This window comes from Tachypleus tridentatus, chromosome 2 (assembly GCF_004210375.1).
Source record: "Tachypleus tridentatus isolate NWPU-2018 chromosome 2, ASM421037v1, whole genome shotgun sequence".
Lineage (NCBI taxonomy): Eukaryota > Metazoa > Arthropoda > Merostomata > Xiphosura > Limulidae > Tachypleus > Tachypleus tridentatus.
In genome coordinates, this window is record NC_134826.1 from 69,962,401 (window position 1) to 69,976,676 (window position 14,276).

General features: G+C 34.7%; 2 protein-coding genes across 2 annotated transcripts in view; both read left to right on the plus strand.

The window, feature by feature from the left end:
• The window catches only part of LOC143244162 (uncharacterized), a 31,201-nt gene extending 26,595 nt beyond the window's left edge, over positions 1-4,606 (plus strand). The window contains exons 10-12 of the mRNA XM_076488337.1: positions 82-387; positions 1,981-2,274; positions 3,453-4,606. Of these exons, the coding sequence (XP_076344452.1) occupies positions 82-387; positions 1,981-2,274; positions 3,453-4,606 (1,754 nt within the window). The remainder of the gene's footprint in view (positions 1-81; positions 388-1,980; positions 2,275-3,452) is intronic.
• A 12-nt stretch (positions 4,607-4,618) lies between these two features.
• On the plus strand, positions 4,619-11,552 carry LOC143244163 (uncharacterized). The gene is made up of 3 exons (XM_076488338.1): positions 4,619-5,199; positions 5,333-7,324; positions 9,989-11,552. The coding sequence occupies exons 1-3, from the start codon at positions 5,040-5,042 to the stop codon at positions 10,240-10,242; spliced, it is 2,406 nt and encodes an 801-aa protein (XP_076344453.1). The 5' UTR covers positions 4,619-5,039; the 3' UTR covers positions 10,243-11,552.
• Positions 11,553-14,276: the final 2,724 nt, after the last annotated feature.

The window sequence follows — 14,276 nt, forward strand, 5'->3', positions numbered from 1 at the left end:
TGAATACAATACTAATCGTAACAAATTAATTATTTTCCCACAGTGTATACAGTTATTAGGAATGTTTCTCTGTGTTTACAGAAACTCCTGGCCATCAGAAGCTACTAGAAGAGATACGGACAAGAGGAAAGAGTGTTTTATCAAGCACTAACAAACACTCTTCCAGAAGACAGGCCACGACCAAGTCAACAACTTGTGATCGTAAGTTAAGTAAGCCCCAGATGGACGACGTCTTGCAGGAGTTGAAGAAAACAGTATCGGTAACACTTGCGTCCAGTCGGACCTTTCCTGAACCTGACCTCAAGGTCAGGTCTCAGTTTGGGTATTCTGATCGTCCTGAGTGGATGATTAAAGTAGAGAAATTTAGCCAGAAGTGGGAATCATCAGGTCTGTGTAGAGACAATCACGGTATTCTAAACAGTGAATAACCAGACTTCTAACTAGTCATTTATTAACCATATCTGCAACAGCGCTTTAAAATTCATCGTTGGTTAACCATAACTCTAACTGGTCATTCTTGATAGAGGTTTATTAACTGGATATCTCATTATATATTGTTGGTCGTCATTTGTTAACCACATCTCTAACTATAAATTATTGTTAATCACTGGTTAACTTGTTCTCTAACTTACATTATTGTTCGTCATTGGTTAATTGAATATCTAACTGTGCATTGTTGGTTGCCCTTGGTTAACCAGTTCCATAAAATTACATGAGGGTTCACCATTGATCAGCCAGTCCCATAAAAGCATATCAGTGTTCATCATTGATTAATCACTTTTCTAACAGTACATCGGTGTTCATCATTGATTAACCAGTTCTCTAACAGAACATCAGTGTTCATTATTGATTAACCGGTTCTGTAACAGTACATCAGTGTTCATCATTGATTAATCACTTTTCTAACAGTACATCGGTGTTCATCATTGATTAACCAGTTCTCTAACAGAACATCAGTGTTCATTATTGATTAACCGGTTCTGTAACAGTACATCAGTGTATATCATTGATTAACCAGTTCTCTAACAGTTCATCAGTGTTCATCATTGATTAACCAGTTCTCTAGCAATTCATCAGTATTCATCATTGATTAACCAGTTCTCTAACAGTTCATCAGTGTTCATCATTGACTAACCAGTTCTCTAGCAATTCATCAGTATTCATCATTGATTAACCAGTTCTCTAACAGTTCATCAGTGTTCATCATTGATTAACCAGTTCTCTAACAGTACATCAGTGTTTATCATTGATTAACCAGTTCTCTAACAGTACATCAGTGTTCATCATTGATTAACCAGTTCTCTAACAGTACATCAGTGTTCATCATTGATTAATCACTTTTCTAACAGTACATCAGTGTTCATCATTGATTAACCAGTTCTCTAACAGAACATCAGTGTTCATCATTGATTAACCAGTTCTGTAACAGTACATCAGTGTTCATCATTGATTAACCAGTTCTCTAACAGTACATCAGTGTTCATCATTGATTAATAACTTTTCTAACAGTACATCAGTGTTCATCATTGATTAATCACTTTTCTAACAGTACATCAGTGTTCATCATTGATTAACCAGTTCTCTAACAGTACATCAGTGTTCATCATTGATTAACCAGTTCTCTAACAGTACATCAGTGTTCATCATTGATTAATCACTTTTCTAATAGTACATCAGTGTTCATCATTGATTAACCAGTTCTCTAACAGTACATCAGTGTTCATCATTGATTAACCAGTTCTCTAACAGTACATCAGTGTTCGTCATTGATTAACCAGTTCTGTAACAGTACATCAGTGTTCATCATTGAACAACCAGATCTTACTTTTCCTGTTATAGATAAGTCGTGTCTTTATTATGATATTTCGTTATAATCAAATAAAAACGTCCACGTTACCAACACAAATATTTTAGAATTTCTAATGATGTTTTACTGCTACTCAGCTTCCTCTAACTTCATTTACTAATTTATTTATTTAGCTACTTGTAAACCTGAAAACCCTACAAAAAACCACTCATGGGCTTCAAAACCAAAGCAACCCAGTTTGTTACAACCGAAGACAAGTGGGAGGCTTACAACAGGAGAAACAATAGATCATAACCAGAGCTTCCTGAAGTGGCGTCAAAACAAGTCCACGTCAGTCTCAAACACGCAACGTGGGAAGAGAAAGACCTTCACAGTAGCAGAGCAGACAAAAGACGTAGTTAAGAATCCACTGTGGCTTCCAAAGCTTTCCAAGTTCAAACGAAGAAGCATTGACTGGGATAGCCTTGGTGTGTAAATGGAGGATTTTGTTTAATACTTCAAGTTAACTTTTCTACTTACTTTATTAGATTGGTACACTATTACCTTCTAATTTGTTCTATGAGTGTTCTAAGATGTTTGTCTTACAGAATTAGATACACAAGTAACAACGTATTTCAATAACCCTTATGAGTTAAAAATGTAAGCACAATAATAATGTTTCTCAGATAGGCAGATACGATAAATTCCCACATAATTATTTAAAGATAGATTTTGTGTGTACGACTAGGAAAGCGGCTCATGGTATCCAGGTTTTGATTTTTATCGAAGAAATTCAACACTAAAATCAGGGATTCGATTCACCTCGGTGGACTCAGCAGATAGCACGATGTGGCTTTGCTATAAGATAGCATACATACATACATATTCGAAGAAATTAAAAATAAGATTCCATGGAATTTAAAAGCACTATCTTTTATTGTAGTGGGTGTTTTATTATTATTATTATTATGAGATATTAATTTTTTCAAGAACAGTTATTTAAGACAGACAGTCGTAAATTCAATATAGCAAATACATACAAATGGTTTAGAATTTCGATCCTTTAGCCAGTTGAACTCAAACGTCTTGATTTCTACAGTTCTAGATTTTACGTTTTATATAGTTTGAACAACAGAACTTGACTAGATGTTTCAATTGTTTCATCAAGCTTACATATATATCAAAATCCATATCACATTTATGTCGTTGTTGTTGGAAAAGCTGAATGCTGTAAGTGGTGTTTTGCTTGGCATGTCTCAAGGGACAAGTCATTTTTCGGTCAATGGAGTGAAAGCTTAGATTTGTAGCATTCGAAGCGTGGTTGTATAACTATTTAAAGTATCTTGTCAGACTGAATCCCATCCAACGTAAGTTTTCATTTCTTCGGTAAAGTTAATTTCATAGGATGATGTACTAGTTTTGTAATTCCCCACTTCTATAAGCTCAACAGTAAGGATAGGAGTTTTCCATGATAAAAATCCTATATCGATACCTATGGTATCATAGAGAACCTATTGTGTAGCTTTGTGCTTAACAACGAAACAAACAAATAGTCATCTTAGAGTATCCATTATTAAGTCGTTATTAAGTTTATTGTACAAACAGCTATAAAAGTTCATTTTTAAAGCGAAATGTTATTTACCTTTTATAATTGTGCTTTCCTTAGACAAACGTTCTACACAAGAACCCAGTAAGCCTGATTGGATATCAGGTATTCAGCTGCGAAAAGTTTCAAATTATGCAAGGTGGCATGAAGAAGAGCCCACAGATGCTTTCCAACAACCAGATTGTGCAAGGTGGCATGAAGAAGAGCCCACAGATGCTTTCCAACAACCAGATTGTGCAAGGGGGCAGGAAGAAAAGCCCACAGATGCTTTCCAACAACCAGATTGTGCAAGGTGGCAGGAAGAAAAGCCCACAGATGCTTTCCAACAACCAGATTGTGCAAGGTGGCAGGAAGAAAAGCCCACAGATGCTTTCCAACAACCAGATTGTGCAAGGTGGCAGGAAGAAAAGCCCACAGATGCTTTACAACAACCAGATTGTGCAAGGTGGCAGGAAGAAAAGCCCACATGTGCTTTCCAACAACCAGATTGTGCAAGGTGGCAGGAAGAAAAGCCCACAGATGCTTTCCAACAACCAGATTGTGCAAGGTGGCAGGAAGAAAAGCCCACAGATGCTTTCCAACAACCAGATTGTGCAAGGTGGCAGGAAGAAAAGCCCACAGATGCTTTCCAACAACCAGATTGTGCAAGGTGGCAGGAAGAAAAGCCCACAGATGCTTTACAACAACCAGATTGTGCAAGGTGGCAGGAAGAAAAGCCCACAGATGCTTTCCAACAGCCATATTGTGCAAGGTGGCAGGAAGAAAAGCCCACAGATGCTTTCCAACAACCAGATTGCGCGAGGTGGCAGGAAGAAAAGCCCACAGATGCTTTCCAACAACCAGATTGTACAAAATGGCAGGAACAAGAGTTCACAGATGCTTTCCAACAGCCATATTGTGCAAGGTGGCAGGAAGAAAAGCCCACAGATGCTTTCCAACAACCAGATTGCGCGAGGTGGCAGGAAGAAAAGCCCACAGATGCTTTCCAACAACCAGATTGTGCAAGGGGGCGGAAAGAAAAGCCCATAGACGCTTTCCAACAACCAGATTGTGCAAGGGGGCGGAAAGAAAAGCCCATAGACGCTTTCCAACAACCAGATCCAAATGCAGCGCACGATTTGTCTGAAAATAGTTGTTTGGTGAGATTTCAAGGAGTTTCTGACTTGAACGTGTGGCAGATAGAAGATACCAGTAAGAAAACTATCATAAGTTAAAGGAAAGCTCAATTAAAGACTTTCCAAGTCATCTTGAGATTCAAAAATATACTGATTCACTGAGAATTTATGAGGAGAACAATAATCGGATAATCGACCAAAACGTCATGATTCTGAAGAAAAGTTTAACAAAGAACATTATCCTTTTCAAAGAGCCTTCGAAACAAAATATGACTTCAATAAGATTGAAGACGAAAACCTAGACAAAAGTCCTAATAATGAGTTTTCCCTTACAAAATGGTTGCCGGTTCTTAAGTTAGATAGTGATGCTGAGTGTACTAAGTCTTACAAAACAGGCACTAATCAAGTGGATGACCAAGCAAAAGAGATTTCTAAAGATGACCAACTGCAGGATCTTCCTGGGCTTAACGAATCATCCAGTTCTCAATTTCTCTATGCTCCCACTTTAGAGTCGTCGTCGAAACCAGATCTCATGGAAGTGTTTGATGAAAAAAAGACAAAAAGACATCTAAATTCAATAGATTACACCAATGAAACAAGTGTCGATCTCGGTGGCGACTGTAGTAAGATTGATGGAATAAAGTGTACAAAAAGGAAAAAGGAGAAAGCTCATTTACTTAGCCATATTTCAGGTAAAAATATATAGAGTTTTAAGAAAGATGTTTATTAATGTTTTAGTGTGTATCTACGTTTACTTTTTCTATCTTGTTTTTCATATATCTGTGAGCACTTTAATTTCTAATTCATTTAGTTTTGCAATTTTAGGTCAGCGTGGAGAAGAGAAAGTCTGGTTATGTGAAGACAGCGATCCAAGACGTTACGTTAGTAGTAAACTAAAACTAAATTTTGATGTACTAATGGATATGGGAAGAGATGGAAGCAATATCTCTAGCGAGACAGAAACCTTTACCCCTCAGTTAGTGAAATATGACCCAGACTCTTTAATAGAAGATTTCTCACTTAAAAGGAATCTGGAAAAAGAAGGTGATGATCTTGCCATTACCGAAGAGGATAAACATTCTCTTGGATTAGAAACTCCTGCTAGTACAGATCTTGAACGTGAAGAACTAATACGAGATTTATGTCTGACAAAACCACTTTCTGGTTTTACTGTTTATGATTCAGACACCGTCCAAAAGTCTGGGTCATCTCAAGCAGACGTAAAACTGTTACTAGTGGACTTTGAAACCTCTTTTTCTAATGTCACGGAATCTTCTGAAAACTTCTCAAATCAGAAAGAAATGTGTGAAAATAAAAATAAAACTGATGCTTTAGAAATCAGTGCGAGTTCTGTAAATGAACAGGCACAAGAGCTGATTGATTTTGATAAAACATGTCCTACATCGTTAAATAGCTCAAAAAAGTCGAACCATTTCAGGATCCCAACATCTCCGGTTGGTAACAATACCTGTTTTTTGTCTACTGCTACTATCACCTTAGAGGATGAATCACTCTGGACAGGTGACCAGGAAACTTCCACGAGAAACGAAAATTATTATTCTCAGGAATATAAGAGTATATTTGAAAAAAAAAATATCACAAAAGATACTAAAGAGATTCCCACCCATTTTCAGTCAAAAGACACCAAAGAGGTTCCCACCCTTTTTCAGCTTAGACCTACTGAAAAGGCAATGAGCGTGTCTTTAACTCCTGAATTCCCTTTAACAAAGTCCAGTGTTACAATAAATGCACCAGATGATGACCCAGAAGGTGCAAAAATAGCCTCTAGAATACAAGGTATTGTAGGATCTCTGGGTGGTACTGAGGATTTACGAAAACAATTCAGCAGAGCTGCTGAAAATTCCACATCAGTTCTGTCATTTCCTGATATGAGTCCTTCATCGACCAACCTTAGTTCTGTTGATTCTTTGTCAAATCCAGATTTTATTGGTGAAGCAGAAGATAACTCTACTGAAACATCCTCTGGTTTGTTACTTAATATTTCCGCTTCAGTCCCTGATCTGACTCTTCTCGATTTCAGCACTCAACCTTCAAATGAAGATAAATCCATGACCTCAAAGAAGGTTTACTTTGATGATTGTAGAAAGAAAATCGGTACTGTTGGTACATCATCGTCTCTCGTGAGAAAGGCTGCCCTCGAAAGACAACAAACGACAGTAGTGCCCGAGAATGTAATAAAGTCATACAAAAAAAATGTGGGGAAAACTGAAGAAATCCCGAGTGATCATCAGCTTGGTTCCCACGTTTTTAATTTTCCTCATGGTCCTTACAGTTATTCAGGCTGCACTGCAAACCACAAAGATTCCAGAAGAGCTTTCTTTGAACGACTTTTATCAACTGGACACGCAGGAAATCAACATTTTAATCCATTGACCAAAGAATATCATGTAAAAAACGGTGCAGAGAGTGTCTCAAACCCTTCTCAAAAGGTTGATACTGCAGTACAGACTAGTCATAAAACTAACTTCATCAAGTTCCCTCATAAAGAAAAAAAGAAATTTGGCATGAGATCAAATACCAGAGCAAGTGCATATTTTGACAATGAGACCACAAAGGAAAAGAAGTCCGAAATTATTCATTCTTTTGACAAAAATGATCTCCTCCTGAGAGATGTGGAGCACTTCAAGATGAATGAATCAAATTCTCAAGAGGAGAAACATAAACATTTTACCACGGGAGCCTTCCCCAAAGAACCAAGTAAAATAACTAAGAGAACCATCAGAAGGATCCTTCGTGACTCAGAGTTGACAGGAAAAAAAGAGGAGATTGTCCAGGAAATCGTGGAAGAACATTTTGGTAATTTTGTTTTCATATTACGTTCCTGCACTATAATCATTGTTTTCAAACTATACAGTTCAGAAGGATTTTATTAATGTGTTTACTTATTCCATTCCTTTAGCTATATTATTGCAACACTCGGTTCCTTTAATATCGAAACAAAAGTTATATCCAGCAGTGTAATCTGCAGGTCACAGGTTCGAGTTCCATCACAGAATATACTCTCCCTTCAAGTAGGGAGCATTATATAATGTAGTGGTCAGTCCATCTTACTGTTTATTGGTGAAGATTAGCCCAAGAGTTGTTGGTGGGTGGCGTTGACTAGGTGTCTTTCATCTAGTCTGTCACTTCTTAGTTAGGAACAACTGGAAGATATAGCCTTGAAGTAGTTCTGGGCGAAATTCAAAACAAGAATATACAATTAAATATCTGAATGAGTTTAATATGTCACGATTTGATCTCTTTATGGAAGTTTAATGTGGACAACAAGCAGCTTTAAAACTATCTTTAGAAAGAAAATCATTTAACAAACAATCAAGTTCCTCCAGTAGCGAAACATGTGATTTCTTTAGTATGAAACAAGTGGGTTTTTTAGTATAAAAATGGATTTTCTAGTATGAAACGTAAATTGTTAGTACGAAACACGTGGATTATTTAGTAGTAAACGTGTTTTTTTCTGGTATGAAACACGTGGGTTATTTAGTATCAATGAAATAGGTTCTCTAGTATGAAACAAGTGGGTTCTATGATATAAAACACGCGGTTTATTTAGCAAGAAACAAGTGATTTCTCTTGTGTGAAACACGAGTTCTTTAGTATGAAACACGTGATTTATTCAGTATAAAATACGTGAGTTCTCTAATATGAAAGACGCGGGTTCTTTAGTGTGAAACAAGTAGTTTCTGTAGTATGAAACACGTACTGAAATCTTAGTTGTTTATAACTAATATATTAAATAGTAATGTTACTGAGTTAAATCCGTCACTGTATTTAGTTCATTGATCTAACATTCAGTTTTATTTCATTCTTGAATTGCTTAACGGATCATTGAATTATTAAGAACACTTGAAGTACACGACCACTTTAAAAACACCAGCGAGAAAAGTTTCTGTGTCTGTATAAATTCGAAATATGTATTTGGTCAACATTTCACAATGTAACTAAATGTAACCTAAGTGTAATATGCATTTGGTCAACATTTCACAATGTAACTAAATGTAACCTAAGTGTAATATGCATTTGGTCAACATTTCACAATGTAACTAAATGTAACCTAAGTGTAATATGTATTTGGTCAACATTTCACAATGTAACTAAATGTAACCTAAGTGTAATATGTATTTGGTCAACATTTCACAATGTAACTAAATGTAACCTAAGTGTAATATGCATTTGGTCAACATTTCACAATGTAACTAAATGTAACCTAAGTGTAATATGCATTTGGTCAACATTTCACAATGTAACTAAATGTAACCTAAGTGTAATATGTATTTGGTCAACATTTCACAATGTAACTAAATGTAACCTAAGTGTAATATGTATTTGGTCAACATTTCACAATGTAACTAAATGTAACCTAAGTGTAATATGTATCTGGTCAACATTTCACAATGTAACTAAATGTAACCTAAGTGTGATATGTATTTGGTCAACATTTCACAATGTAACTAAATGTAACCTAAGTGTGATATGTATTTGGTCAACATTTCACAATGTAACTAAATGTAACCTAAGTGTGATATGTATTTGGTCAACATTTCACAATGTAACTAAATGTAACCTACGTGTAATATGTATTTGGTCAACATTTCACAATGTACCTAAATGTAACCTACGTGTAATATGTATTTGGTCAACATTTCACAATGTAACTAAATGTAACCTAAGTGTAATATGTATTTGGTCAACATTTCACAATGTAACTAAATGTAACCTAAGTGTAGTATGTATTTGGTCAACATTTCACAATGTAACTAAATGTAACCTAAGTGTCATATGTATTTGGTCAACATTTCACAATGTAACTAAATGTAACCTAAGTGTGATATGTATTTGGTCAACATTTCACAATGTAACTAAATGTAACCTAAGTGTAATATGTATTTGGTCAACATTTCACAATGTAACTAAATGTAACCTAAGTGTGATATGTATTTGGTCAACATTTCACAATGTAACTAAGTGTAACCTAAGTGTAATATGTACTTGGTCAACATTTCACAATGTAACTAAATGTAACCTAAGTGTGATATGTATTTGGTCAACATTTCACAATGTAACTAAATGTAATCTAAGTGTGATATGTATTTGGTCAACATTTCACAATGTAACTAAATGTAATCTAAGTGTAATATGTATTTGGTCAACATTTCACAATGTAACTAAATGTAACCTAAGTGTAATATGTATTTGGTCAACATTTCACAGTGTAACTAAATGTAACCTAAGTGTAATATGTATTTGGTCAACATTTCACAATGTAACTAAATGTAACCTAAGTATGATATGTATTTGGTCAACATTTCACAATAAGTGTAACATATTGGAAAATTAAATTTGATTTTTTTATTTAATAACGAAGATAATATTGTTTTAATAATTGAAATGTTTATAAAAATGTATTTAACAACCACTGTTAATCGTTGTTATGAATATTACTGACGAAAATGTTTTTCATAGATTCAAAAGGAAGAAAAACCTACAGAACAGAAGGACTGACGAGGAATTGGTCCTCAGATAAGGAAGCAACTCTGAGCCGTGCGATTGTGGTGACCCCTGATGGCAAAAAACATCTAGCTACCACTGTGTCTTCAGGATCTGTAGATGACGCTACAATGGTGACATGTAACAATATCCAACACGTGGCCACTTCTGTATCTTCTGATGACGTTTCAGTGCTTGCTTCCGACAGAAGCAAACACCTGGTTAGTTAGGGCTATTTGTGGTAGTGGAGCTCGTGATGACATTGACGAGGGTCAAGAACAAATGTCATTTAGCTGGATCAAAACGACTAAAAAGGATTTCTCGTGTACAATAACTATTGTTGTACCTTTTACAAAATACAAGTGGATGGAAAGTACAAACGTATTGGAATATCACTAGCAGGCCCTCTTTTTACTGAGAGAAAAAAACCGAACTGTATACTCCTAAAGGTTACAAACCTTACAATTCAACTGTATACAGATAGCGAATACCTAAACCTGTATCTTTATATAAAGCTAGTATTTCCATATCCACACTGAATTTATGAATATATATTGTGTAACCATAATTTCTATGATCGTCTTTAGTCATAATAATTTGTTTTTAATGGTCACGCGCTGACATCAATGAATGAACTCCCCGATAGGGAGCCAAAGACCACCTGCAGGGTCACTTGTTTTAACCAGTCGCACCTTTATACAATTGTGTGTTGTCTCCCAGTCAGTCAGAAACACTAAAATGACGTCTCATAAGGGACGCTGAACGTTGAAATTTGTATGACGTCAGTAAAACGTGTGCATGCCATGAATCACGTGAAGAATTATGCACTCTGTAAGCTACGACACAGCATGACGTATGAATTTCAAAAGCTAGAAATAAAAATATTTGTTGCTCTTAATTTTTTATTTACTTTTGAAACAGAACACTTTCAGGGACCCTGCGACAGTACATCTAGTTTATATAAATAAATATTTATCACTAAAGCTACAACCTATGTGTCTGTGGTATTATTGTTTGTAATGTGTGCTGTGTATATATATTGTTGTATTTCGAAGTTCCTCTATTTACGGCATTAAAGGTAAAGAGCACAGGTAGTTTGTATATCTTTACAAAGTTTATTTGTTTTCGATTAAACACGAAGTGACAAAGTTGATAATTTAAACTTATGAACATTTAGTTTCAATGGTTTATTCGACATTTGGAAAAGTTGACACCTTTTGACGGAAACACCTTGGTTTTCGTCTAGTCGTGAAATTATTGTTTTTTGTATTAACTAACCAATAAAGTGTACACTGGGGAATTAGAAGTTCAGATACTGTTAACTATTTTTTCATTGTCATGTGTCAATATTTTGTTGACGAAGTCTGCTTCTTGTACACGAACCACTGGTTTCAAGCAAGTTATCTGAAGCTATAAGGTAATTGATTTTAGGTTCTAACCTAACTAATAATTGTTCCCCAAGACATATTATAAGACAGTTTACCAGCTTTGGGTTACATTAAAAGTTAATAACTCATCGCTGCAAAGGATCGAATACAGTACCTTTGGATTAGAAGTCCAGCACATGATCCATGCACTACAGGGACTTGGAACAGCTAATTAGTACATAAAGTTTCATCAGTCTATAGAATCATGAACTTACATATTGATCGACCGAGTTTTTGGAAGTTTGATATAACTATGTGATGGTAACTCTGATTCACTGAAACTCTAACAGATATTATTAGTTTATACATTCCTTAAGTGTACACCCACAAATAAGACATTTCGCTTATATATGAAATGAAAAGTAATATGATATTTGTAAATTATTGGGTTGAGGAATAATTCGTGAGCGTTTTTTCTAGTTAAAAAAATATATTCATAAATGAAACGCTTTCGCAAATTATTTCATGTCATTTGGTAGATAATTTTTTGCTCTAATAGATGGTGTGTTTGATTTTCATGTCTTTACTTTTTGCTTTCATTTTCAGCTCATTAAATGGAATGTCAAGTGGACAAAATCGAGCATTTTCGACACCATCTGCTTTTCGCATTTAATTTCTTGAATTTCGTTTACAACAATGCATACTATATACCTAGGTATTACATGAAATAAAGTATCATAATAAATGTTTTGGGTGTAATGTGTTCATGCATTGAAGTATTGTATAGTCTTGCATGTAATGCTTGAATGAAATTATTTAAAAACGCTCACGAATTATTCCTAAACCTAATAATTTTCAGTTACCCACTTGGAATTCTTTGGTTATTTAAATTACAAAGTTCCTTATATCATATACAACAAGGTTTATCGAATATATATACTTCTGTAAACTATGTTGATATATACACACATACAGTAAAACCTGTCTAAGGCTGAATCGCACGGAACCGAGTAAAATTTCCGACTTAGACAGTGATCATGCATTTCCTTAATTATATATAATATTTTAGCAGAACGTTATACTTGCTTGACTCAATGAAAGTAAGACGTTTGTGAATAAAGTTATTATACTGTTTATGCAATATTTATTAGAATAAGAACAAAAATAGACATTCAAAATATACATATGTACACAAAATCTTAATCAAATTTATTTGAAGAAAGTGTCCAATTTCAACTGTTTCGTTTTTTTCAATGGTCTTTTTCGTGTGGTTAAAAGAGAAGGCCAATTCTACGGCCTTTTCATGAAGTTCATTTTCCCCCTTCATTTTTGCATACAATTTGATAGTGTTAATATAACTTAACATGTGTGATGAAGTAGGAATTTATATTTCCTCACTATCTTTTCCAATTTGCTCACCTTATGAATCTCTCACACTGTTACAATCTTGTGATTCTACTATAAATTTTAAATCAATTTCATCAGTTTCTGTTAAAACATTCTTGTCAACGTTCACAAAACTTTTCGTGTTCACAGAATCATCTGCATCAATTTTCTCAATCAGAGTTTTGATTTTACTAGAATCGTCATAACAAACAACTTCTCCACAATCTCTGCCATTATCAAGAATACATCCACAGTTTCAAAAGCACTTTATTACATATTCATCTTTTACGCATTTGATTGAATGACTTAAAAATGCAATTGCATCTAGCACGTCAATTTTCATGGTCATTTCAGATGTTCTCTCACAGTCGTCCATGTTTGTAATAATATGCTGAAGCATTAATTTTCTGTATTTCAATTTTATACACTGTATAATTCCATTATCTAGTGGCTGTAGAACTGATGTTGTACATGGAGGTAGGAAGACTAAACGAACATTTGAAATTTGAACTTTTGGGTGGCAAGTTGTATTATCTAGGAAAAGTAGAATATTTCAATTTTATTGTTCTATTCTTTAGTTTAATATAACACTTGTCATCCACACTTTATTATTCGCTTTCCATTTCACAAGAAGTTGATTCTTTATTAAATTTTTGAAACACCGCGGATTTTCACTTTTACTTATTACCCATGGTTTTTCTAGTTTTCCATCAGCAAATGCGACCAAAAGTACAGTCAATCGTTCTTTCGAATAGCGACCTCCGGAACACTTTTCTCATTTAATCTGCAACGTTTTATTGGGAAGAGCTGTGAAACACAAAGTTGATTTGTCTGCATTTCCAATATTCTTTGGGTTGTAATAATTTGACCCTAACCCTAAATTCATTAAAAGATTACCTGCATATTTAACACCTTTTTTATATAAAAAAGTGAGAGTATTTAGTAAATGTTTCCAAAATTTTAATATTAAAAAAGACAGGAATTTATTTTTTCATGAGAATTATTTAAAGAGAAGAATTTTGCACTTAAAAGACAAATATATTTCTATAAATAGTAAATCCAATTTAACTGCAAAAATAATGACGGCAGAAAAAAGAACAGAATATATTTAACCAATACTCACTGGGGCCGGCATGGCCAGGTGGTTTTGGCACTCGAGTTGTAGTAATCTTATGGTCGCGGGTTCAAATCCCCGTCACACCAAACATGCTCGTCCTCTCAGCCATGGGGACGTTACAATACACAGTTACGACATAAAGTGTTCGTACCCCTGCGTCGTGCGTAGTTTTTCCTCATAACTTAAAAAGTATCACGATTAGGATAATGAAAGTACAGTATATTATAAATATTATACCAACACACATCTACATAAATTTTTATGTAAATTGAACGACAAATAAACTGTTTATAAACAAATAAACAAACATAGGAGGGTCAGAAAGTGTTCGTGCGTCTACTTTAATGGTCAGTTGTGTAGCCTTTCAGGTGAATTACTTAGCGCAATCTTTCCT